The sequence below is a fragment of the Pholcus phalangioides genome, unplaced genomic scaffold (genome assembly GCF_987345545.1).
Source record: "Pholcus phalangioides strain wild (caught in Gottingen) unplaced genomic scaffold, Ppha-v1.0 ptg000007l_1, whole genome shotgun sequence".
Lineage (NCBI taxonomy): Eukaryota > Metazoa > Arthropoda > Arachnida > Araneae > Pholcidae > Pholcus > Pholcus phalangioides.
Genome location: NW_028301600.1, coordinates 11,936,918 through 11,963,367, shown reverse-complemented (window position 1 = coordinate 11,963,367; position 26,450 = coordinate 11,936,918). Strand labels below are relative to the sequence as shown.

The 26,450-nt window shown below is 34.9% G+C and overlaps 1 protein-coding gene across 2 annotated transcripts in view; it reads left to right on the top strand.

Moving 5' to 3' along the window:
• LOC149084916 (gamma-aminobutyric acid receptor subunit beta-like) overlaps nucleotides 1-26,005 on the top strand; it is a 93,998-nt gene extending 67,993 nt beyond the window's left edge. Inside the window, exons 7-9 of one of the 2 annotated variants that reach the window (XM_089232659.1) lie at nucleotides 14,605-14,757; nucleotides 16,228-16,448; nucleotides 21,845-26,005. In XM_089232659.1, coding sequence (XP_089088785.1) covers nucleotides 14,605-14,757; nucleotides 16,228-16,448; nucleotides 21,845-22,210 — 740 coding nt within the window. In that variant the 3' untranslated portion in view covers nucleotides 22,211-26,005. The remainder of the gene's footprint in view (nucleotides 1-14,604; nucleotides 14,758-16,227; nucleotides 16,449-21,844) is intronic. The other variant, XM_089232660.1, reaches the window with a different exon arrangement.
• Nucleotides 26,006-26,450: the final 445 nt, after the last annotated feature.

The following is a 26,450-nucleotide window of genomic DNA, read 5'->3' as shown; positions in this document are numbered from 1 at the left end:
TGAACACATTTTGAGAATTTTTTTTAAATTGCAACCACACCTCTACGGCGAACGGTTGATGAGATAAAGGCCGAATTAGGACTTACAGGACACCCAGTATAATGACTGCGTAAGAATTCAAATATATCCCCACGACCAATATTTTGGGGATATTGATTACAAATCCACATAATTATGCACTTCGAAGAAAAGGGCTAAATTATTATCGAACAAACGCAGGTCTAATTCCTTGGCAAAGTGCATCAATTATGGATGACTTGCTTCGTCTAAATAACTTATATATGCGTGATTGATTATCTGATAAATACCACTTTATTAGTCCAGTTGGTTGCTTCAATTGACCTTGATATCAATCATGGATCGAAATATATGTACAATTCAGAGTGGTTTGTGGAATATTTGATAAACTTTGAAAGCGGGGGGGAGAGAGATATTAATACACTCGTGTGCAAAATTAAGAGAATTAGCACATTATGTCGAATTTTTGAACAACTAGTAGACAGATTTTAATGAAATTTGTTACGAATACACAGTTTTAACACAGAAAGAGATATACCATACAAAAGTATGGTCCGCAGACATGTTTTATAGGGTCTAGGTCAGGAGATCAGGCTGGCCAATCCTTATCCCGAATATCTTCACTTTCCAGATAATCGTTGAACAGGTGAACCCGATGTGGACGAGCGTTGTCGTCCATGAACAGGAACCGAGGGCTAACTGCGCCCCTGAAAAGTCGAACATAGGGCTCTAAGATCTCTTCTCTATGCTTCCTAGCAGTCGCAGACCCTCTGCCATACACATGGAGGGGTGTGCGGCCGTCCAATATGATGCCTGCCCAGACCATGACACCTCAACCACCATAGTGGCCCGTTTCCCTGATGTGGGAGGGATGGTATCGTGTACCAGGCGCTCTCCAGATGAGTGCACGTCGAGAATTAGTCCAGGCTGAATGTCGACTCATTCGTGAAGAGCACGGTGCTCCACTGAAGTCTGGTCCAATGTTGTCTGCACCATGCTAAACGCACTCTCTTGTGTGCTGTAGTTAGCGGGATGTAAGCAGCGGGTTTTATGGCATAAAGCCCTCTGTCATGAAGCCTTCGGGCAACAGTAAACCGTGAAACTCGAGTTCCAGTGGCAGCAGGCAGCTCACGTGAGAACTGTGATGCTGTAGCAGTCCTGTGGTGCCGTGCTGAAAGTGCCAAATAATGATCCTCATTGGTCGTCGTGGATCCAGTGTCCTGAAACTGTTTCCATAAATTGCAGTTGACAATGGGCGTTAGGTCAGGAACATCGAGCTCTGCAGCCATCTAAACTTGTGATTGCTCTGCCTCCAATCTACCGACGATTCTTCATCTCATTCCGTCATCCATACGTCTGTGGCTACTCATTTTACCTGATTGCTTATAAAATTTACCAAACTCTTGCGAGAAACACAGCGAATGTCGCCGAGGAGTACGAGCACATGAATCGTGGAAAACGCCTCTTGCCTTTATGATACCTTCCGTGGTTACAGCTCCGCCCACACGCACGTGCACGCTTACGTATTCGACACTGAATATTTGCATACTTCTTCGGTGGCATTATTAGTACCTTTGCTTCAGTACTTTTTGTGACACAATGTGCAAATTCTGTTAATTTTTCACACGAGTGTATATTGTTGCGTTGAAATTTGATGGATAAATTTTTGCATTTCTTTATATGTACACTGGTGCGTAAAAAATTAAAGGTGAGGTAGTTTTTCTAATGTAACGTCGGGCAAGAGTGTTCGAAATCGAGAAAAATAATATCGTAAGATCCCCAAGAGGTCAGAACATGGGAAAAAAGTAAACAAAATTTGCCAAAAAAAAAAAAGAAACTTTATTGAAAAATTAGCTTCGAGCACAATTGGACAGAAGACCGAAACGTCCATGTGACAAATGACTGACAAAGAAAATCCAAACTTTAGTAGAGGATATGATCACCGCTGACTGCTATGCAGGATTTACATCGTCTGCCCATGCTGAGTACAAGGTTGTCAATGAACTGTTGAGGCATTCCTGTTGTAACGCCACTCGCAGCTCCGGAATCGTTGCTCGCGGCTGGTGACGTGTTGCCAAGCGTCTCACTAGAGTGTCCCACACGTGCTCGATTGGATTTAGATCCGTGGACCTTCCCGGCCAATCGATGCGTTGAATATCTTCACTCTCCAAAAGCTCTCCCACAGCGATAAGGCGTAGCGTTGTCGCCCATAAAGAGGAACTGAGGACCCATAGCGCCTTTGAAAAGACGCACGTGAGGAAGTAGAACCTTGGTACAAAAGCGGGTACCAGTGACTGAACTACCTTGGAAGATGAACGGGTACCAAGCATGATACTTCCCCAAACGAGAACTTCACCTCTTCCAAACCGGTCCCTTTTGATGATGTTGGAGACCTTATTGCGTGTTTCCCGCTCTCTCCAGATGTGTATGCTTCCAGAATCATTAGTCAGACTAAATCTTATTTCATCAGTAAAGAGTACTCGACCTCAACTTTCAGCGTCCTTAATTTTTACACACTAGTCAGAGGCGTATTTAACGGCGGACGCAACGGGTGCATTCCCGGGGTCCCGATATCTGAAGAGTCCCGAAAAACCCAAACTTTAAACCTCTTTTTTAATTTAAGGGGCTCAATATTTTCTTCTGCTCCCGGCGCATGAACCGACTTTAATCCGCCTCTCACACCAGCAGGGCCGTAGCCTGTCTTTTCGGGTCCCCGAGGCAGAGGCCCTTCAAGGGCCTTCTTGAAAGGGGAATTATACAAAATATGTGTAAATATTTCGGGACCACCATTCGGCTCGGGGGGCCCTGGGGCAGTGCCCCAGATGCCCCAACCTAGTTAGATAATTAATAGCATTTGAGGTGTTTTTAAGTCAACTGTTGCAGACAATGTTTCAAATCAGGAGGAAGGCTCTATGTTTTACACAGTTCGTACAAGGCGTTCAACACGCGTCACTGATTTGAATTCACTAGCCTAAGCACACACTGAACCTTATCTTGTGACGTCTAATGACTGTTACTGCTACTAAACAGCACATACACGACTCGTAAACATTCTTGAAAAGACCAACATTATTATAAACAAAATAAACTAGAAAAATGCGTAGGATTTTTTTTTTTAAATTAAAAAAAAACTAAAAACATGATTAGCAACTAGATGGGTATTTTTTTCCAACTGAGAAATGGGCTAGATCTTGTAACTAAATGATACAGAGCAATAATTGCATCAACTCAAAAAGTAAAGATTTATGAAGGGAAGGGTACTTGAAGCAAAAACATCAGATTTAGATTTGCTTAAAATAATGATCGGTTGAATTTTATTCACTAGAATTTATATGTAAGGGAAAATAGAACGTCTCGTATATCTTCTAAGTAAAAAGATTTTGAAAAAGAGGTATCCTATTTTCCTATCATTTTTTTTTTTTGAAACAGCTGAAGGACCTTGAAAGGTAACTATAGTACATATGTATGTATATATATATATAACCAATCCAAGTAGTATGTGGTTGATGGATGTCCAACCACAAGATCAAACGAGGTTTCTTATATAGAATTAAACGAATAAAAATAAAAATGCGAGGTATCTTTTCGTTCGTTCAAAGTGTATCGCTACTTGTTTCATCCTCTTTCATAACCTTGTGGGAGTCATAGCATCAGGCTACTAAAGTCGCATCTTTCTTTTGTTAGAAAAACCTTTTCGTTTAACAAGTCGGATCGTTTCTCATGTGCGATATTTCATCTATTGCTTTTGACATCCAGCATCTTCAACTTCCACGATCTTTGTGGATGCTATCTTTTTCTGGTGACAGGATGCACTTCATCTTCAATATTCTCTCTTCTTTTCCCATTTTAGCTCTGTTTTTATTCTTTTTTTTTTCTACCGCCACACACACACCTCAGCTTATCTTTTATTATTATTATTTTTTTTATTTATATATTTTACTCTGTATTGGTTCGTTCCAATTTCTTTGCTGTTGCTGAAGAGAGCGGATTTGAAGAACACTTTTCTTTTCGAACATTATTAAACGAGATTTTTTTTTCCCCCTTTATTATTATTTTATTTTTGGCCAGTTGCAATTTGCGAAGCACTACTATTCCCTCGTGTGATGAATTGAATGAAACATCCTGGCACATTTGTGATCCGGAGCTGTCTTATCCTTCTTTTCTAATATGTTCCGCATTTTCTTCTGCCTTAACTTCAAGAAACCCTCTCTTCCTTCACCTATTCTCGATTTCCTGCCTTTTTCTTTATTACTATTTTATATATATTTCGCTATTACTGTTTCATTCTATAACATCTTTTCGTTTGGCTTTATTTCTGATTTCTGTAGTAGTGATGGAGGAGAGAAAGTTGACCAACGATTGCCCCAAAGAATGTGTTAGGTAGTTTGTTTCAACCCTCGGGAGATTTGATGAAACGAACAATCGAAATAAAAATAAAAGTGTACAAGGTAAAATTCTCTTTCTTCTCTTTTCTGACAGAATATTGTGTTTGTGGAATGTGAATGCCATGGAGGAAAAAAAATTATTAGAAAAAAATCAAATGATCGATTCGATTTGGAGGTTTAAAACACTGGAAATGAAACAAGATGAAATGTTCGTTTTCTAAACTAAAAATGAATAAATCGAGACGGAAAAAAAATGTCTATTTTCACTGTTTCAGAATGAAAATTCCTCAGAAATTTTAAAGTAACCTGGACATTCATCATCGATATTGAACATTTATAAATTCCATTGAACTTAGAAAGATATTGCCGATTTGAAGTAAATATTTCTAACACTTAGAATCAAACTTGAAATTAAGGTATCCGACTACCTTCCTCGGCACTTATCTATAAAATGGTACTTTTTTGATAGAAAGTGTCTAAAAATGGCGGAGACAATATTAAATTTTGCACTACCTGGGTTATTTTCTATGAAAAGATAACTTATATGTCAAATTTTGAGTAAAATCCGTGTAACATTCGAAACACGATTGCAAAAACTTCTACGAATGAAATGTTTCGTTATTTGCACAGTATATATATTTAGCTACTAATGGTGCAACTAACCAAAATATAAAGGATTGTATGGAATGCTCATAAGTTACATCCAAATGTGTTAATGTACGTGTGAATTTTTTGAAATTTCATTAAATATATCGTGTATAAAATACTGTAATTAGAAAAATGCATGTATATCTTAGATTTTAGTTCATAACTTATATATGACAAAATAGCATATAGAAATTTGTAATCGTACGATCAATACAGTTTCAAAAATCATGTGCCGAAAAGTAAAATGTCAAAAAAATTTCGTATAAAACACATTTGACATTTTATATTCACAGATTACTTGATGTAAAAACGCTACACTAAAGTAGGGGTTTTTCGTAGGCGTAACTTCGGTTCTAGGTGTTATATAAACAAAACACGGTTTTGAAATCACGAAAAAATGGGAATTTCATAAAGAAAAAATAAAAATCGATATTTCTTCCTTTTAAAATGACGTTTTGAACGTAGTCGGATACCTTAAATAAATAGTCTGTGATGTGTGAAAATGAATGCTATTTCTTTCGCCATATATTTATTATATAAATAAATATATAAAACATTTCATGAATAATATATCCTGACTGACTGACTGATTCATTATCGCCGAGCTGAAACCACTGTAGCTATAAATAACAAATTTAGTCAATTGATAATTTTTGTCGCACCACTGTCATTTTCTGCAAACGAGGAATAATTTGACCGGGCCCTACAATTTATTGCTGATTCCGAACAGTAGCCGTTTTTAAACTCACCGATCACTCAGCGGTTGTTGCGCTAACCCCTTGATGTGGGACTCCCTGCGGTAGCAATCTTTTTCCGTGGTCATGTCGCGTTGCTGTTGTGCCGCTGTGTCAGGGAAAATTCTGACAAGGTCGAACCGGGTCTCGAACTCGCGACACCTCTAAACAAGCTTTGGTACTTTGGACGAGTATCTTATTGACCTGGACTACCGCCCCAAATTTGGTCAATAGTTTTATGTCATGATGTAGACTCACTAAGAAAGGTTAATTTTTTTTTTTTAATTTGGACCCGTAAGGGGGGTCATACGGTAGTTCAAAGCCTGCATAGATTAATTACGCCGAGCCGAAACTGCTGAAGCGGTTTTCACGAAATTTCGGTCATAAATTTTACTTCATGACGTAAAGACTGAAAAGGGGTTTTTCGAAATTGGACTCAAAGGTAGCTAAGAGGGTTCAAAGGTAACAGAAAAATCACGCCGAGCAAAAACCGCTGAAATTTGGTCAGAAATTTTATTTTAATCATCTAAAAAGGTTTTTTCGAAATTCGAACCTAACCGGTCATAAGAGGATTCAACGGCAATACACAGAGAAATCACACCGAGGCGAAACCGCTGAAGAACCCATTCATGAAATTTATCAGAACTTTTATTTCATGACGGGAAAACCAACCAAGAAGGGGTTTTCCAAAATTCGACCCCTAAGTGTGTCATAAGGGTGCTCAAAAGTAGCATTCATGAAATTTGGTCAGAATCGGTCAGTTTTGTTTCATGACGTTAAGACCAGCCAAGAATGGTTTTTCGAAGATCATATGAAGAAATCGTGCCGAGCCGAAACCGCTGAAGCTATAAATATGAAATTTGGTCGGTGTTTTTGTATTGTAATGTAGAGACTCACTGAGAATTGAATTTCTAAATTCAACCCCTCTAAGGGGGAGGGTTCGAAGGTTATATGGAGCAATCATCACCGAGCCGAAACCAATGAAGCCATAAATATGAAATTTAGTGAGTATTGTTTTTTATAATGTAGATACCAACTAAGACAGGATTTCTGAAAATCCATCCCCCAAGGAGGTCATGAAGGGTTTAAATGTTATATGAGCGAATCATCGCCGCATAATTTCAGATTACCAAATCCACGGGCTCGAAGCCGCGTGTAACAGCTAGTTATTTACAAAGCTAAAAAACTTTCAGATGTGAAATAACTGACATATACTTCACAGTTTTAGTATTGATTTGATATAATTAGTAAAACCATTGAAATAATTAAATGAGAAATTTACTTCAAGGATGGGAATTAAAAAGGACAAAAAATGGAAATAAAAATTCATTGCTTGGAGCTGTTTTCACGAAGATTTTTTGTTTGTTTGCTTGTTTTGAGACTACGGAAGTGCTATTGAATGCCTGTAGGTAATTGAAATTTATGTCTCTTCTAAAAAAAAAAAAATGAGTAATCACAGTGTCTCTCTGGAGTGCATTTCATTTTAACGTTACCCCGAAATAGTTTTTTTAGTTCCTTTCTGAAACTCTAGTATTTTGCTAAATGCTGGAAATTTTCTATTTTTAATTCATTAGCTTATTTCAGAACGTTATCTGTTTTAGTCTTTTTACTATTTGTCACATAATTGTATTTAGTTTTGTATTACAGTTTGCTGATCATTATTTTGTGCCATTTTGGGTTAGGGCTTAGCAGCGATTGTATTCCTTTTTTTTTATCCGTTCTCTTTTGTGTGATATTGCCAAGCCAACCCTAATTTTATGTGTTTTATGAGAGTATTGGATTCTCATTAATAATGGATGCCATTTTTGTAACCTTGTAATTTTAAAATTCCTGATAAAGGGAAAATTGAAGATATGAAAACTCATATTTTCAACAGAAATTAATCATTTGAAACAAAATAAAATTGTTATCAATACAATAAAAAGGAACGACCCGTCGACGTCAGAAGGGAAAATAGCAGAAAAAAAATTAAGAAAATCAAAGCAAATCTTAATTCGGCCTGTAAAAGGTTAATGTGCTATAACAGTCCTTTCTCTAGTAACTACTTCCAAAACAATGGATTTCACGCATTTAAATCTATTACGATAATCGTAACCTACATCATTGTTTCATACAAAATATATTGAAAAGTTGAAGTCTTTAATTTTAGCCTGTTTCCCGGCTAAAAATTAATAATTAATTAACATTCTTTAACGTATCCGACTACGTTGAAAACGTCATTTTGGAAGCAAATATCGATTTCTATTTTTTTATTTTGTTTGGCCTTGTTTTGTTTATATGATGCTCGGAAGCTACGTCTACTTTAGTGTTGCGTTTTTACATACAAGTAATCCGTGAATAAAAAACTTTAAACGAGTTTAACGAAGAATGCTAGTTTTGACATTTGACTTGAGTTTTAACACGATTTTTAAAGATCTATTTATTTTATCGTTATAAAATTTTAATATATTTCGCTGTATATTACAGAGATTATGAATTAAAATCTAAGGTCTATCGCATACATTTTTCTAATTACAGTGTTTCATACACGAAATTATAGAATGAAGTTTCTGAAAATTCGCAAGTACATCAACAGCCACTGTGGTGGTCGAGTGGTTATAGTGACGGACTCGCGATGCGAGGATCCGGGTTCGAACCCCACAGTGGTGGTCGGCTGAAGTTGGTTTTCTGTGGTTTCCAACTTCAAGGCGCAAATGCGAGCCGATCTCCCCGTTAAAAAGTCTCGCCACAGAGAGCAACAGTCCTACAACGATAAATCATTCAATCATAACACTTCACTCATAGTTAGAAAAAAAACTGGTGGCAGATGGCAGCACGACACATAACAAGCATTACACAGGAACAAACTTCACGTCAGGTTTCACTACACGTACACACACATTCCCGCATGTACCGATTCGTTGGGGGGTTCCGCGGGGGGTTGTGGGCGGGGTGCATGTGTGGTGTAGCAGTAGTAGGTAGGGCTCGTAGGTAGGGTAAAAAAGGGCTCGGGGATCCATGATGTTCTTAAGTCAGCCACCTCGTTGGGCAATTTGCCTGTTGTGGCGTTGTATTTGTATTTGTATTTGTAACAGATTTGATTCTAAGTTATGAGCATATCATATAATCCTTTAAATTTTATTTCGTAACATGCACCATCTTTAGCCTAATGCACTGTGAAAAAAAAATCCCATTTATAGAATTTTTTGCAATCGTGTTTGGAATATCACATGAATTTTTCTTAAAATTTGACATAAAAATGACTTTTTCATAGAAAATGACATAGGTAGTCGCAAACTTGTTTTTTTCATCATTTTCAGCCTTTTTTTATTAGAAAATGTTATTAAAGTTCACTCCAGTACCGTTTTAATGAAAAGTGACAAGAAAGAGTAGTTGGATATCTTAAACCTTCTTTGAACACCCACGATGAATTTTATATAAGTTATTCTCTGCAAAACGTTCTCTATGACTGAAATGCAATATTCAAGAATCGGTCATATTAAACCACCAACAAATTGGATGAAGTTTTTTAAGAGACTAGAAAAATGTTGACTAAATAAAATCAAATTACAGTCGATGCCGTTTATTAGAATCACGGTTGATGTTATCATTCAGGTTGTGTTATGAATTTTGAAAGAACGAAACACACGGACCAATATTATTTATAGTTTATAGTTGTCGGACTTTGGCTAATGATATCAATTTGTTTTTCCGCAGAAATTTTTGTTTTGCGCATTCTGAAGCTAAGGTTTGAAAACACCAAACTTGTTTTTCCATTATCATTCTCAGACTGCAAGACTATGTAGAAGACTAGAAGGTGTTCTCTACCCCCACTCCCTTGTTGACAAACATTTTCAAATTTGATATTGTAATCAGTATGCAGTATTCTCTGTGATCCAATGTACGCGTGGAGCTGCTTTTGTGATGGCCTTTCTATAGTGGAGGAAAATGCATGAAAAAAGCCCTTTCCTTCAGTTCTAGATGAGTTTCTTTCAGTTGACCGGATTCAAATGTCTTTTTCAGAGAGACTTTCTCAAGGGATCTATGAAACGGATTGCGCGTGTGTGTGTACATTAAGAAAAGCAGGCGAATTCGCGATATACTACAGAAAGTTCCATTCTAACGCTTCACAATGGCTGAATAAAAAAAATGCTGAATTTTAGCTCAAAGTAAAAAATCCCCTTTTTCGTTAATATTAAAAAGAAAAGAACGATTATAAATTTTACAACCATTTGTAAAAAGAGGAAAAATTTGTTGTCCCGTTTTACCAATAACTGTTTACCATACATCCCGTTCAACGAAACGGGATGAATGGCCATAGTAGTACTTGCAAACGGAATTGTTTTCGGATATACATATCATTCGGTTCTTTTTCACAGACAACCCGAGTCCCAATGTGAGCACCAGATGTTGATGAAATTTGAATTTTTCAACACCTTTTCACTTTTAAGGCATTATTTCCATGTTTTACGGCACTTTTTTGGTATATCTTGACAAAAGTTTTGAATTTTTTTTTTTCAAATTAAAATGTTGGCTAAATTTTTTTTTTTATTCTGGTTTCACCATTATCGATAAAGTTGACGAAGTTCAATTAGGTTTGCTAGAGTTGAGGTAGTCCAATTGAACTGTTATGAAACTTGAAAAAAAATAATGGGAAAAAGCGGACTTATTGTTCGTGTAGAAAAATTTTTGATGTCTTCACAAGAATGTCTGAAAGTTTTCAAGTTGAAGAGCAATTAACAGTGAATAGATCAGATTTTTTTTACTCCAAATATTCCTAATAACATCTGTTCATGTTGAGGATAGTTTGCCTTAGGTCTTTTTGAAAATTCCTATTTCCTAACCAACGCATAAAGCATAAAGTGTTTAAATGAAAAATTGCATTGGCAGTTTTTGATGAAATCTAATGTTGAAAATAAATGTGATTTTCATTACTATACAATTTTTTTTCTTTTTTTGACTTTCAGTCTCTCTCAATACAATCAACATAATCAATTTTTAAAGAAATTTCTTTTGTTATTTCAATAGTATTTTTTATCATTTTTAGAGAATTTTTATCATTTTTAGAGAATTTTTCTTCAATTTTTACAACTTTTTAGGACATTTTTTCGAGTTTTTGGGAAATTTTTTATGTCCATTTTCAAGATTTTTTTAGGTCCACAACATCCGGGCCTTGGTGATGATATTAAGTGGCATGGACTGTATACCATTTGACAAAATCAGGGTATATATTTTTATTGCGAAGAATTCCTGAAAAACATAGCAATAAAATATTTGTATGATTGACGAAATAGGGTGCATGTCAAAGGGGTTTTCGACCGCTCTGTATGCTTATATGGTTTTTGCAACATTAAAAATATATAAATAATCATCAATTTTTTTTGAATAATTATGCTGCATGATGCATGGAAATGAAGTACAGTGATACCTCGATATAACGATATTTTGTGGGTAATGGAAAAATATCTTTGTAAAAGGATTATCGTTATATCAAGAAGCAACATTGCCAACACGTGCCATCAAATTTAAGCTGCTGTTGGCATCTTTTCTAACCACATTCTTAGTACCATCAGAAAACACGCTTCAAAGTATTTATTCGTTGCGAAAAACTGTAATTATTTAGCTGATTAATGAAGTTCATTTATATATATATATTGATATAGTTTAGATTATATATCCGACATACATATTTTTTATGGTTATCTTTTTTCAGCCACCTCATTCGGCATTTTGTCTGTTGTGGCCTTTGTATTTGTATTAGATGCATTACCCCTGTAAAGAAGTTTAGCGCATTGTATTTTTATGTCTTACAAGGAAAGTGGTTATACCTACAGCTTTATCAAAAATTTCTGTAATCATGTGGTTGAAAATATCGATGTTATTGACGCTCTTGGAAGAATGAAAACAAGGGACGCGAAGTTAAAATATTAAGAGATGATTTTGAGCGAAATATAAAAAATTTCGTTGTAGTCTCGAAATCTCTTAAAAAATACATCGTTATAGAGGGATTTATCGCAGTAGAGAATATCGTTATATCGAGAGGTGTTTAACATTAGACTAGGCAATTCCAAACACGATTTGAAAAAATATCATTGTAAAGGGATTCATCGTTATATCGAGTATCATTTTAGCGAGGTTTCGCCGTATTTCTGTAACAAAAAACTCAGAAAATTATGCAAATAATATGAAGAAACCAAAGCTTTTGAAGGAAAAAAAATAAAAAAATACGGAAAAAGTACATAATAGCAAGAGAAAGAATAATTTTTTTAGAAAAAAACAGTTCGTAGCATTGTCTTGTTGCAAATACAAAAACACAGTATAAGTAAAAATGTTTTCAACAGAGTGATTAGCATTTATCATAATTGCTATTAAAACTATCGAAAGAACAACAAAAACAACCTTTTTTGAACAAATTTTTGCAGGATTTGATTAATTAAGCTTCTTAATCAATTTATTCATTTTTTTCTAGACAACATCTATGCTGTTTCACAGCTATTATATCTACGTTTCAATCACTTGCAATATGTTTTCTGTATTTCTTTTTATCTGTATATATTGTTCTTGTTCATTTCCAAGTAGTGTTGCTAATCCGGATAAGCAGCACCCTGTGACAGTTAGTGACAATGCGAGCACGACTATTCCGATATGACAAGCGGAAAAAGCTAACCGATATGTCATTAATAAAGCTCGGTCTTTTCTTTGCTATTAATGTCATTTCCTGATATTTCTGTTTGTTCATTCACTCCAGCCTGAAGAAGACTAAAGATATTCTCCAGGGAGTGCCATTCTAATGCAAGATCAAAAATCGATAATAGGATGTTATATTTCTTTTAATCACAAAATATATGTGTTACGGTAAATATGATAAATCGATTATTATGCATAATAACCGGTTATTATGCCATAATCGTCAATTTTATCGGTAAGTTTTGTATTGCTTATATCTGTTCATTGAGACAGAGCGGCGTGCGATGATCTGGTTAAGAGGAGGTAAGTTTGCTAAATTTATCCCTTTTTTACCGGCGATTATGAATAATGAATACCCAAGCATCGTTGGTAAATTTGATTAATATTAAAAAAAATCATTTTTATCGGCAATTATGAATAATATCCACGTTTTGTTGGTAAATGTGATAAATGCTAATAAAGTATAGACAATGTTAATTTGATAAAACGATACGTAATATCGGGTGTGATAGTGAAATTTATCGGGTGTGAGTACGTTATATCAAGGTCCAATTGTGAAATTCGTTAAACATGGGTTGATTATATCGGGGAGTAACCGTAAAATTTGTAAAATAAGAGTTCGTTGTACCTAGGTCATATTTTACACTTCGTGGAACAGAAATTATTTCGGGGATGCTCGGAATAATTCGTTAAATCAGAGTTCATTATATCCGGTTCATGTTCTCGCTCACAAGATACAGTCATTTACTTAAATAATAAATCTTATCACGCCAACAGAGAGAGAGAGAAGAGAGAACCGATTTATCATATTTACCAATAAGAAATGACGATTACTCATGTATACAAATACAACGCCACAACAGGTAAACTGCCCAACGAGGTGGCTGATTTAAGACACCATGGATCCCCGAGCCATTTTTTGGAGGCCCTACCTACTACTGCTACACCACACATGCACTCCCCCCCCCCGCGGAACCCACAACGAATCGGTACATGCGGGAATGTGCGTGTACGTGTAGTGAAACCTGACGTGAAGTTTTTTGTTTCTCTGTAATGCTTTTATGTGTAGTGCTGCCATCTGCCACCAGTTTTTCTAACTATGAGTGAAGTGTTATGATTGAATGATTTATCATTGTAGGACTGTTGCTCTCTGTGGCGAGACTTTTTAACGGGGAGATTGGCTTGCATTTGCGCCTTGAAGTTGGGAACCACAGAAAACCAACTTCAGCCGACCACCACTGTGGGGTTCGAACCCGGATCCTCGCATCGCGAGTCCGTCACTATAACCACCCGACCACCACAGCGGCATCACAATAACCGGCAAATGCGCACGCGATGCAATTAGTAAAATTTATTAAACGCCGCTTCGTTGTTATGCATAATCACCGGCAAAAGTTATAAATTTTACCAAAATTTATCAAACTTACCAAAATGGTGGGCGGTTTATGCATAATAATAACCGAATATCACGTTCGCCGTAACATTTACATGCGTGACAAAGACAAAACAAAGGAATGCAAATTACAAATACAAATATATAATATACAAATACAAACATGTAATACAGACACTGTGTGAGCTCAGGGGACTTTACACGCCTAAAGGAATTTAGTTATTGAATATAGTTTAGCAACAGCATGTATATATTAGATTATGTTTTGCTATTATTCGTTATTATTTATCCACATTCTTTCTAAGCATAGAAAGTTGAAAAAACTCTCGAGGTTTAGCAGTTGCAAATTTCTCTATAAATCGTAAATGTTTTCTGTTATTCGAGATGCTTCAAAGACGAGATTTTAGTTTTTTTGAAAGCCCTAAAAAAGAAAAGGTTTACATTTCCATGAAACACGCATGAAAATATCTAAATTGAATTTACAGAAACATGTATAAATTACATCAATGGAATAAATATCAAAAACATGAAAAAATATATCAATGATATTTTCTCTGATGCATTTCAAAGTGGAAGATAATAAAATTTTAGAATAAAAATAAACTAAAGTATCATAAAATCGAGAAAAAAAATCCCTACTTTGTATGAAAACAAACTTAATAAAATCTAAAGGAATTATTCTCGATGTATTTATTTTTTTATTGACGAAATGTAAGAAATAATTTATTTTTTTTTCAATCGTATTTCTTTGCTTGAATAGGGACCTATCAAAGACTTTCATTGAGTTTCGAAATGAAAAGAAACATAGGATACTTCATTTTCCAGACTTATCTCCCGTCCATACTTATTGTTATGCTCTCTTGGGTATCTTTCTGGATCAATCATGAAGCCACTTCAGCCAGAGTGGCCCTAGGTAAGTAGTTAATTAAACTGATGCTGTATGAACTTCATTTCCATCTGCTTGCGTGCAAAAGTATAAAGAAAGGGCCCAAGGATCTTACTAAATTAAAATAACTCAAATTTGCTTAGCTTCAGAAACTCGGGAACACTCCAGGTCTCAAGAAGCTAAAATGAAGATTCCGAATTATATTCTATAGAGACTGTGCTGCGTAAGCAAATTAATATATTTTAATAACATTCAACCGTGAATAGTTTTTCGGAACATAATTAAGAATTTCTTCCCCGATCATATTTACGTAATATGATTAATGTAACCCTTTATTTGGGAATGTTGCTCTCAAAAGCAACACGAGTCTCTTACATTTTTCAAGTAAAAGAATTTTATATGTTGAGCTTGTTTCGGCATTGATGTTTCTAAGCAACTTCTAACCATTCGAGTTTTACTTTGGAGTTGTTTGTGAAGTTTGTATAATTACCGGCAGAACGGCTGGAAGGCACATATGTCTGCTATTTCTTGACAAGCCAAGCAAGAACGATTTTGACCTTTGCATTTTGGAGTGAAATACCATGTGTGGAGGAGAGATATTGCTCTGAATTCTTCAACAATGATAGAAAAGTAAGTTGGCAAACAGTAAATGATATTTTTGTATTGTCATAATCTATATAAGTGATATAAATAGTGTGTCGCTTGAAATATATTCAACACCCCATATTTCCTTAAAAATTGATAATTTTTTTGTCATGAAATGACATTCAGGGTACATCATTTGCTCTAGGGGGTTGGTGCACGATTTTAGCTTCCAGTGCTTTCTTATGAGCAAATTATCCTTATTTAAAGGAACAATTAAAATTTTTCTATTCACTTTAGGCATTTTTTTTCTCAAAGACTAGTATATGGATATTTTCATACAATTTAACAAGAGCACATTTTTGGATTTTAATTTTTTTTCTCGAATTTTAACTTCAACAACGTGGAACTTTTTCAGAAATCACTGAAAATTACTCAGCCCACTTTGTGCCATCTTTAAATCATTTTAATATAATATCCTCTCGTTAAAGAATGTCTCACGTTAATGTTGAGAGACAATCAAAGTTTCAAGACATTTGAATATTGGTGTTTGAAAAAATGTTCCTTATCTAACAAAATAGAAAACATTAGCATGTATAATGCCTACCAACAGTTTATATTAAAATATGTTAAAAATACTTCTGGTGCAGGTAGAACAAAAACTCGAACACAGGCATAAAAAAATTATTATTATTTGAAAATTGAAAAACGCATTCGAAAATGTGTTTTTTAGAAAATTAGCGTATATCACCCACTTAATATAACCCCTCAAAACTGTCTGTCCCGAATAATCCTATGCATGCCAATTAAAGGGTTAAGGAAACAATTATCGAAAGACATTTTCCGAAAATTAATTTTATAAGTTTGAATTTTTTTTTCGATAGAAATGTTTCCATGTTTTCTTCTATTTTATAGGAATAACCACAGTTTTGACCATGACTACAATAAGCACCGGTGTCCGTTCATCATTACCTCGAATATCGTATGTAAAAGCCATCGATATATACCTAGTCATGTGCTTCGTGTTTGTGTTCGCGGCGCTACTAGAATATGCTGCAGTGAATTACACTTACTGGGGAGCCAGAGCAAAGAAGAAGGCCAAAAAGGATAACAAAGTGAACGACAACAGCTGCTTAGTAAGAAATATATTTTCATTGTTTTTATAGGAAAAGTATCCGTACCTGAACATGCGCTACAATGTTACAAGAAACTTTCATATGCTAAATGAGGAGCTTATTTTCAAAAGGGAATGTTTTTATTTTTTTCGAAAGGCACTTTTTAACGGTTTGGACGTTTTTAACGGATAACGGAATATGCAACAGGGTTTTCTGCGAAGGAAATGTTTTTGTTAAAAATTACAAGGTAAAAGTGAGTCGTTTCTACCAAAGGGAACATATCCATCTCGTTCGTTCACTTTGGTATTTTTTGGTAGAACCTTTCGATAACGGCCAGTCATAGGACCTAAAATTTTGTCCGCTAACGACTAGTGTCCGTTAATGGATAATAAAATACATTGGGAGCCCCGTTGACATGCCCATTGGTGAAAGTGTCCGTTATGTGTGGCTCCATTGTAGAATGATCGTGTCTCTTATGTTAGTGACGAAAGAGCGGTAAGGGTACCTTCCTGGGCTATAGGTAAAACCTTCTGAAATGAACAGGAGACGTAGAAATTTACAATTTTTCAGACTTGGACCAGCTCCAACTTTATGTGTCAATTGTATTACAATTCAAGACCCCCCGGAGGTAAGCTATTCTATTTATACACATACCTATGTTAGGGAAAAACTGCGACACTACAACCTGGAATGGAATTGTCCCTTACCAATCGATACTGGAGTCCTCTTGTCGAAGAGGCTGATTGACGATGCATCAATAACTCATGGCCCATTTTATCCACCCCTTTCAAAAATTAAAACACTTCAATCTTATCCCTCCGACATTTGCGCTCTACCAATGTAAACATTTTCAAAAAATCAAGTCAAGAGCACGCGTGGCTCTTCTCTGCAACCCCTCGTCCAAGTCAATGTCGCTCTATTAGGTTTACAAAACCTAACGGCATACTCCAACCTAGGACAGCATAACTCAAGCCTCGTGTGGTAACAATGACATGCGTAGCTCTTTGCATCCCTTCAACCAAGTCTATGTTCCTATGTAGGTATATAGTCTCTAAAACCTTACAGCATACTCCAGTGCAGGGCGAACTAAGTCCCAGAAAAGCGGAAGAATCACTTTAGAAGAACGCGAGAAGACTTTTTAAAAATGAAACCGAGTATTCTATTCAGTTTTTTGACCACCGCTGAACAGTGTTAGAAAATCCAAGCCGCTCGTCAATAAGAATAGCAAACAAAAGGCTCTAGGAAAATATAAAACTTTAAATTTTGTAAATTTAAAAAACAAATTTAGTTGTGTGAAAGTACGGTATATCATGAATATTTATTTTATTTATTTATTTTTGTAATCAGAAGTTTTGTGTCTATGACTAATGTGTTGAAAGAAAGCCTACATAAGGAATTTCTGGGCACACTAGAACCGGGGCTTGTATTTCTATGGAATGTACGCTCGAATCTGGTTAAGTCAAAGTCCAAATGGACTGAATAAAAGTTCGAATTATACAATTTATCAATACATTATACGTGATATGGCTACAAACCTACCTACCTCCATTTCCAACATTCACTCAGGATTCTTAAGGGATGTCAGCTGACATATTATTTTACTGATCTGAAATCGGCGTCAATGTAAAATATCTTGATTATATTCAACGTCTGGTTTACGGAAATAATTATTTGTGGCCATCTATTTGCATTTCAGAATTCATGCTTTCCTATATTATACAAAATCTTCTAGCGACGATATAGAAATGTTTGAAATTTTAAATTACATCTTGACTATTAGGTTGAACAACGGAAGTAATATCAGGTGAAACGCAATCTCGAAGCACTTCTGCTGGACAGTCTTAAAATGAGCCAGGCATTCATCAATAGATATTGGAATTTTTCTAACTGGCAATATGAGTGCAAGGAAGGTCTGTGTGACTCGCAAGATATTCCAAAAATAGCTCACAAATGATCCAATCTCCTTTCTTGGGCTCACATTTCACAAATAAGTTTTTTTCGGATTTAGATCACCTTTGTTTATCGAGTTTTATGGTTATAAACATTGATAATTTTTCCGAATTGAGTAATTAAATTATAAATTCCAGCGGCACACCAGATGGAATATAAAAAAAAGTTCCTATGCACATTTTTTCACACAATGGATGTTTTCTAAGGAAGTCCGCAATTCATTAACATTTGATGAAATGCTAACGGGTCTCCATCAAGACTATCCTAAAACGTTTCCTCAGGTTGCTTAGTGGACAGAATGACAGCAAGTTTGTTCAAGCAGGACACTAGGGTAGTAATAAAACAATATTTAAGTTATTCAAATTTCTCGTTCAATTTATTGTTTGCGTTTAACATTTACCTATTCAGTGTACCCATTCTGGGCACACCTAAAAATTCCCCTTTCAAACACCAAAAATAAACGATAAATAAAATGAAAATTTGTTTAGAGATTGAACTTTGAACCTTCTTTATCAACACTGGATAAAAGCATCACAAAAGCCAATCCAAATGTATTAAAATTTCAAAGAACATTTTTTTAATCAAGCAGGTTTTCTTCCGGTTTCCAGCAGGTGAAAAAGTAATCGGTATGAGGAAAATATGTTCCATTAAGAAATCAGATTTAGGAAAATATCTGCGCTTGTCATTGCTATAATAAAGGACTTTTAAGCAAGCGAGATATGTTATTAATGCCAGCGAGAGGGTTAAACTTCAAATTAATTGGGTTATTTCAGTTATTATCAATACAATTAAACTGAACAGAAAGTTCAGGAGATATCCGTAAAATTATAAATAACCACGTACGAATTAACCAATTCTAGATAAACAAAAAACCCGTAGAATTCATAAATATTTTTCTGTTATTATGAAATTAAAAAAAAATCGAAGTTTCTAATTTATTGTAAACTTGGTAGTAAGTGGTAGTTCTAGTGAATCGATTCACGGTCCTAGAATTTTTAGAAAATCGACTTGAAAATACTCCAAGTACCCTTTTAATACCGCATTATCAAAAAATGAAATAATTATCATGATAAATGTTTTGGTTGGTTATTATAGTTCTAATTAAGGCCTCAAAATTGAAAGAAATATTTTTTTTTTCAAAAACTTATTTGAAAGATAACGATTTCGTCGAACGAACCAGGTACTAGAAAGTTTTGCCTTTAGGCAAAAGTTTGCGTAGGCAAAGTTTGCGAAAGTTGGCAAAACTATACGCTTACAATAAAAATAGTAAATACCAATTGAAATATGTCGAATAAATGCACGATAATGAATATTTATTTATTTTACCGCAATGAAAGCCATAATTTGTTTTATACATTTTTTAGAAAAGTGATTTACTGTGCATTACACTTTTCTGCAATGCAGTGAACACTGCGGCAGTGAATAGTGAGGCGAAGCATCTAACATTTTTAATTAATTAATTAACATATTAAAAAAAACTAATAGTCCTACACTTGTGCTGTCATCCGGTAATCATAAAGTAGTCTGAAAGCATAAATTAAAGTATATTTACTTTTTTTATATTTTGAAGTTTATATTAACACTTCAAAGTTTATACTTCAAAATAACCAACACACACCCAACAACGTATGTAAGGGATGTTACGCGGGTTAAAAAGTTGGTGATACTCTAAAATACCGTCAGTTTAGAAAGGTTAAAATTAATTTATGCTAGGTTCAAAAATAAGCTAGCAGTATGAGCTGTGCAATTATTCAAATACAAGCAACGACAGGCAAAATTCCCAACGTGGTGGCTGAGAGAAAGATGACCATAACAAGTATGGATGTCATATATTATCCGTAAAATTAGAAATAACCACGTAGGAATTAACCAATTTTAGTTAAACAAAAAATCCGTAAAATTCATAAATATCTTTGTTATGCATTATGAAATAAAAAATCGAAGTTTCTAATTTATTGTAAACTTAGTGGGGTATAATATCAGTGATGATTAATATCGCTACTCAACATTGATTTTGATATCCTCATAGATATTTCAGTGATTTTAGGATCATTTCAGGGAGCTGATTTTGAATCTAGCATTGGTTTAGTCAGATTGGCTCTATTTCCTAAGATAAACTGAGAATTAAATTTCAGCGGTAATACATAAGTAGCATACAAACCAAAATATTGAGGGTATGCACACATTACCTCAAAAACTAGAGGAAAATTTGGTAAAACCACCACCAGTTCTAAAATCAGCAGTTTCAACTTACCCTAAAACCATTAAAATTTCCTGAAGAACATGCATTTTTTTTTTGTTGAGCAATGTATTTGTTTAAGCTTGATATTGTTAGGGAAAAGTTAATAATAAGTAGATTTTGATTTAACAAATGAACTTTTTTTTGCGGTCAACGTTAAAAATATTGTGTCTGGCTATTGTGTTTGGTCATTTGTTTGTTTTTTCATGGTGATCAAACACTTCAAAATGATTCCTTAGTAATATTAGATTACATTTTCAACAATAACAGAACAATGGAGCACAAAATATTGAATAAAATACCCATTTCATCATACATGATGCCCCGTAAATGCTAATGCGGCCTTTTTTTACTAACTGGCAGTCATAGAGGCATGATTCCAGATTTAAAAATGCTCAAAAGGCGTTCAAAAATCGCACTGTACCAGTTTTCAGAGTGAGAACATAGTAAGGATTTAACAACTGGCTGTTGCAAAGATATATTTTGGAAAGAGAGAAAATTCAACTGTCCCTGCGGGGAATTGAACCCACGTCCTTTCACTTTCCGGGTGAATGTCCCAGACCACTAGACTACAGAGGCACCGAATCTCTCAATCTTTCCTTGGAGCTCGTGTACACTGAAAGGGACCATACATGGACGGCCGGACCAGACTCAGGCCAAGCTCACAACTGCTGACGCTGCCACCAGATGGCGACTTATGCAAGGATGACGTCACTCTCCGCTACCATACGAAGGATTTAACAACTGGCGTTTGCGAAGATACTTGGCCCGAATCACAAGTTATTACACACACATTTATTAAGTTATTAATCACAAATCAATTACAGGGTAATTTTTGAACATAATCTGAAAATGTTTAAAAGGGAAACCATACCTCTACGACGAACGGTGGATGGGGTAAAGACCGCATTCGCACTTACAGGACACCCTGTATACAAAATCAAAAAAAAAATTCACATTTTTGAAAAAAAACCTTGAAAATTAGTTTTTTTTTCGAGGATATCGGAATGCATGTCGAATGCTAAAAATACTTGAACAGTAATTTCTCAGTAAAAAAAGGGAGGGATATCATACAAATTTCACTCAAAACTTCAATAATAAAAACGGAAATTGAAAAAAAAAAAACAAATTCAAAAGTCAGACCGTTTGAGATGATGATGTGTTCTGCAAGCCGGATGTGCAAATGGATTCGCTTTTTATTTGATTTATCGTTTGGCTGTCTTTACAGAACGAGGAGATCATAGAGCTTCAGGATATCCGGATGTCTCCAATTCCTTGTTTACGGAAAAGGAAGTCACTTAGCATCGCAACTAGCGAGACCGAAGCCATATTCCCACCATCACTGCGCATGAGCAACATGTCCATTCGTACTCCTTACAGCCCGCGAATACCAACCATTGTCGGCAGAAGAGGACGTATGAATATAGGCCGCAAGCCGAAGGTCATCCAGGCTCTCAAAAGGAAAGCCAATGCCCTCAAAGCATCTGTTCCCCGCATCAAAGACGTCAACAAAATTGACAAATATTCTCGTGTCGTGTTTCCAGTTTCGTATCTGATCTTCAACGCCATCTATTGGTGCTTCTATTTATTCTGAAATCGAACAAAAATCATAGTATGATATCAATCTTTTACTTTTCTTTTTGTCGTCTGAATTACGTTTTCTGTACTGCTAAAAGGAACCGAACACGTGTATAGTTTTAATAATTCAACAGTACCTATGGTTTTATTTCCTGATTGGGGCTAAAACTTTTTAGTCTTTATTCAGGGTCAAGTACCTTGGCCACTAATTAGAGGTGAACCGTTGATTTTAGAGCAGAATGACCATTTGTACTGTATTTCCCGGGACACAGTCCCGGTTCTTGTTGTATTTCTAGCCGTCCCGGCTTTTTGGCAAAGGGTCCTGGTTTTACCCGTTTTTTACACGAAGCCTACTCGAACTTTTATTCTTTACTGAAGTCAACGATTGAAATTATTTTTCAACTCATAAATTATATTACGATAATTACCACTATAAATAACAATATTAATCGCCCACATTTGTCTTGATAAACGTTTTATTTCGTGAAATTCATTTTAATCCACTGCAATTTGCAATAAATGCTTTATTTCCCGCCATTGTGAGTTTTTCCGTAATTACAGCAATATTTGGCAACTTTTTTACTTTTGGCGGTAATTGGCGATGTCCCGTATTTTTCAGTATTTCTTTCGAGGAAATATGGTCAGTCTATTCGAGAGGCATACTTCTAATTAGAGAAAAGTATCCAAATAACATGTAGGCCTCAGATACAACCTCCATATCTAAGGTTACCATATATCTCGTATTTTTACGCAATTTTGGCCGTTCCGATTTTTTTGTAAAAATGTCCTAGTTTTTCACGTATTATCAACGAAGCGTATTTGAATTTTTATTCGATATTGAAATCAAGGACTGATATTATTTTTAAATTCACAACTTACATTAAGATAATTACAACTATGAATAACAATATTCCACTCGCATATTTGTCATGTTAAATGGTTTATTTCGTGGAATTCATTTCAATCCTCTGCAATTTGAAGTAATTATTAGTTTCCCGGCCATTGCCGTTTTTTTTGTGATTTCTGCAATGGAGAGTTGGCAACATTACTCACAGTTGGCGTAATTTTTGGAAATGATTGCTGATTCCCCGTATTTGGAATTTCGATTTCTCGGTATTTTTCTCGAGGAAATAAACTCAGCCAATTCATAATACAACGGGGGTTGTACGGTTATTAAAATAGAAAAAAAATAACTTTTTATACACGCACCCTGTCCTAAAATCCCAATAAGAAAGTTGTTGCCTTGTCTTCCCTGAGGGAGAAAAATAAAATAAGAATCACGTTTCTAAGTGCAATATTTGCTGAGATATTAGAATTTAAATAACGGAGAAAAGTGGGAAAGAAGAATACAATGAACTGGCCCGTTAGTTTATGCTGTTTTTTCATAACTTTTCTCAACTTTTTGCAATATATCGCTTTTTGCGAATATTGCACTTAGAAACGAGGAATTATTTTTGTTGACCTCAGAAGAAACAAGGCAAGAACTTTATTACTCGGATTTTCGGGACAGAGTGGCCAAATAAAAAGGTAATTTTTTTTATTCTAATAAGTATACAACTTCTACATGTTATTTGGATAATTTTACTAATTAGAAGCATGCCTCAAGTATCAACGGTTCTCCAGTAATTTGCGGCTAAGTGACTTAAGTAATCATCCTGTACAAAACCTTAAAATGCGAATTCAATTAAACCCAAATGATGGATATGTTACACCGAGAAGTTCGGGCTCTTATTGCACATTACCGGCAGATCTATTAAAAAATTCGACAGAGCACAGTAGTTTCATGTTTGACTCTTTTGAAACGCAACGACTGCTACCCTGTCTAATAATAAACTGGTACTTTTATTTGTAATTATTGTAATTATATAGTATCTATTTAGTAATTTATATTTGTTTTATTGTAATATTCATTGTAATAATAGATGTATGAGAAAAATGTTTTTTTTTGTTTTTTTCTGCAGGAACCTTAATGTTGATTTTTCTTCCCTAAAGTAAAATATTGAACAATATACACTGCGTCCTGTAAATACTAATGCGCACTTTACTTCATTAACTGTTTGTCGTAGAGGTATAGTTTCAATCTGAAAAATGCTCAAAAGGTTCAAAACGTACCCTGTACCAGTTTTGAGAGTGAAAAAAAAGTATCACAAAATAAGAAATCTAAATTTTTATGCGGTCTTCCTGTGCGGTCCTCCAATTAGAAAGTTGTTATCCTGTCTTCTCTGAGCCCAACGAAATGTTGTAGAGCGTTTTCGCCAAATATGGAGAAAAGTTGGGAAAGGACAGCTTAAATGAGGGAAAGGAGCAGCATTGCGACCGTTAGTTTTTGCTCTCATTTCCTGAAGTTTTCTCTGATTGTGAATTAAAATTTCTCAAGAAATATTTCAGTTAAAAACGTAGATTTTTTCTCTCGGCCTCAGGAGACACGGGGCAACAACTTTCTATTTTCGGCAGTCAGGAGACGAGGGGACCATCCAAAAACTTTGATTTTTATTTTGTGGCACAAAGAATTCTCACTGTGGAAATTGGTACAGGGTAATTTTTGAACGCCTTTTGAGCATTTTTCAAGTTGGAATCACACCTCTACGCGAAAGATTGATGATATAAATGCCGTGTTAGCACTTACAGGCACCCTGTATAAACTTCACATTCTTCTGCGAAGTTTTTCCTTCCTGAAGAAAAGAGCTAGAATAAATTCAGCCAAAAAAAGTGCGAGGTGCACTGTGTTGAAAAAAAGTAAATTATTTTTTAAAATAAGATTATTTCTCCATTTTCATATTTAAATTTTTGAAAGCAAATAAATAAGTACCAAAAAATATATGATAGGTTTTTTTTAACATCATTCACAGTCTGATTCATGCATGTGCCCGACCCATGGACCGCGAGTCAAATGTGTCAATCGGAGTCATCTGGTATGGTCAGCGAGCTCAAACCTACTTTCGTAAGAATGAAATAAGCGACACTTTTTTTCCTGATCACTTGAGTGACCAGTAGCACTTTTTCAGATTACTTCAGTTGCTAATGGCAAATTTACAGATTAATTCAGTGGCTCTTGGCACTTTTAAAAATCACTTAACACTGGAAAGACCGGCATTTCGTTCTATCTATAAGGACCTTATTAAAATATACGGATTAGCATATAATATTATGCAGGGTGTTCTGCAAGTGCTAATGTGACCTTTATCTCATGAACCGTCGGTCGTAGAAGTATAGTTTGAATTTAAAAAAACGTTCAAAAGGTGTTCAAAAATTACCCTTTACCAGTTTTTGGAATTGAAATACAGTGTGTAAATATAAATCGAAATTTTCAAATAGTTCCCCGTCCTCTAACTTCTAATTAGAAAGTTGTCTTTCCTGAGGCCAAAAAAAGAGGACTCCAAGTTTCCAAGTGCTATATTTGCTGAGATATTCGAATTCAAAAATCGGAGAAACGTGGGTAAAAGATAGCATAAATGAGGAGCGTTGGTGATTGGTTTTTGCTGTTTTCTCTTAACTTTTCTCCGATTTGTATAGACCTATATTAGCGAAGATTTCCGAATATCTTAGCGAAGATTGCACTTAGAAATTCTTGGTGTTGTCCTCAAGAGATACATGGGGGAACAACTTTCTTCTTAGAAAATAGAGAAAAGGGGGACCGTATAAAAATTTAGATTTTTTTTTATGACACTAAATTTCATTGTTTTCATTCTCAAAAGTGGTACGGGGTAATTTTCGAACGTATTTTGAGGATTTGTTAAATTAGAACCATACTTCTACGACGGACGGTTGATGATATAAAAGTCGCATTAGCACTTATAGAGCACCCTGTATGTTAATATTGTTATAAGGATCCATATATATATATATATATATATATATATATATATATATATATATATATTATATTTTGTTTGCCATGTTTGCCAAATAAAATGTTATAATTAAAAATTTTATTTTTAACCTTTTCACTCCATATGTGCGCATAATTTTTTTACGGTTTTTAATGGAATTTATTTTTTTCAAGTTAAGAATTAATGTATGCGTAGTGGCACCTAATTCATTATTTAATAGATTAATTAAGCTAATTAACTGATTTTTTTCAACTTTGTGTTTTTGATTCTTTCCAAATTTGTGTTTTTATTCTTAATGGTCATTTTGACATACAGTAAACACGCATGAATCGAAAAAAAATATAATGGCCAGTTTTGGCTTAGGTTTGAAGAGGATAATATCTACCCAAAAGTTCCTCGTTGCATAAGAGTGATGGAAAAAATACA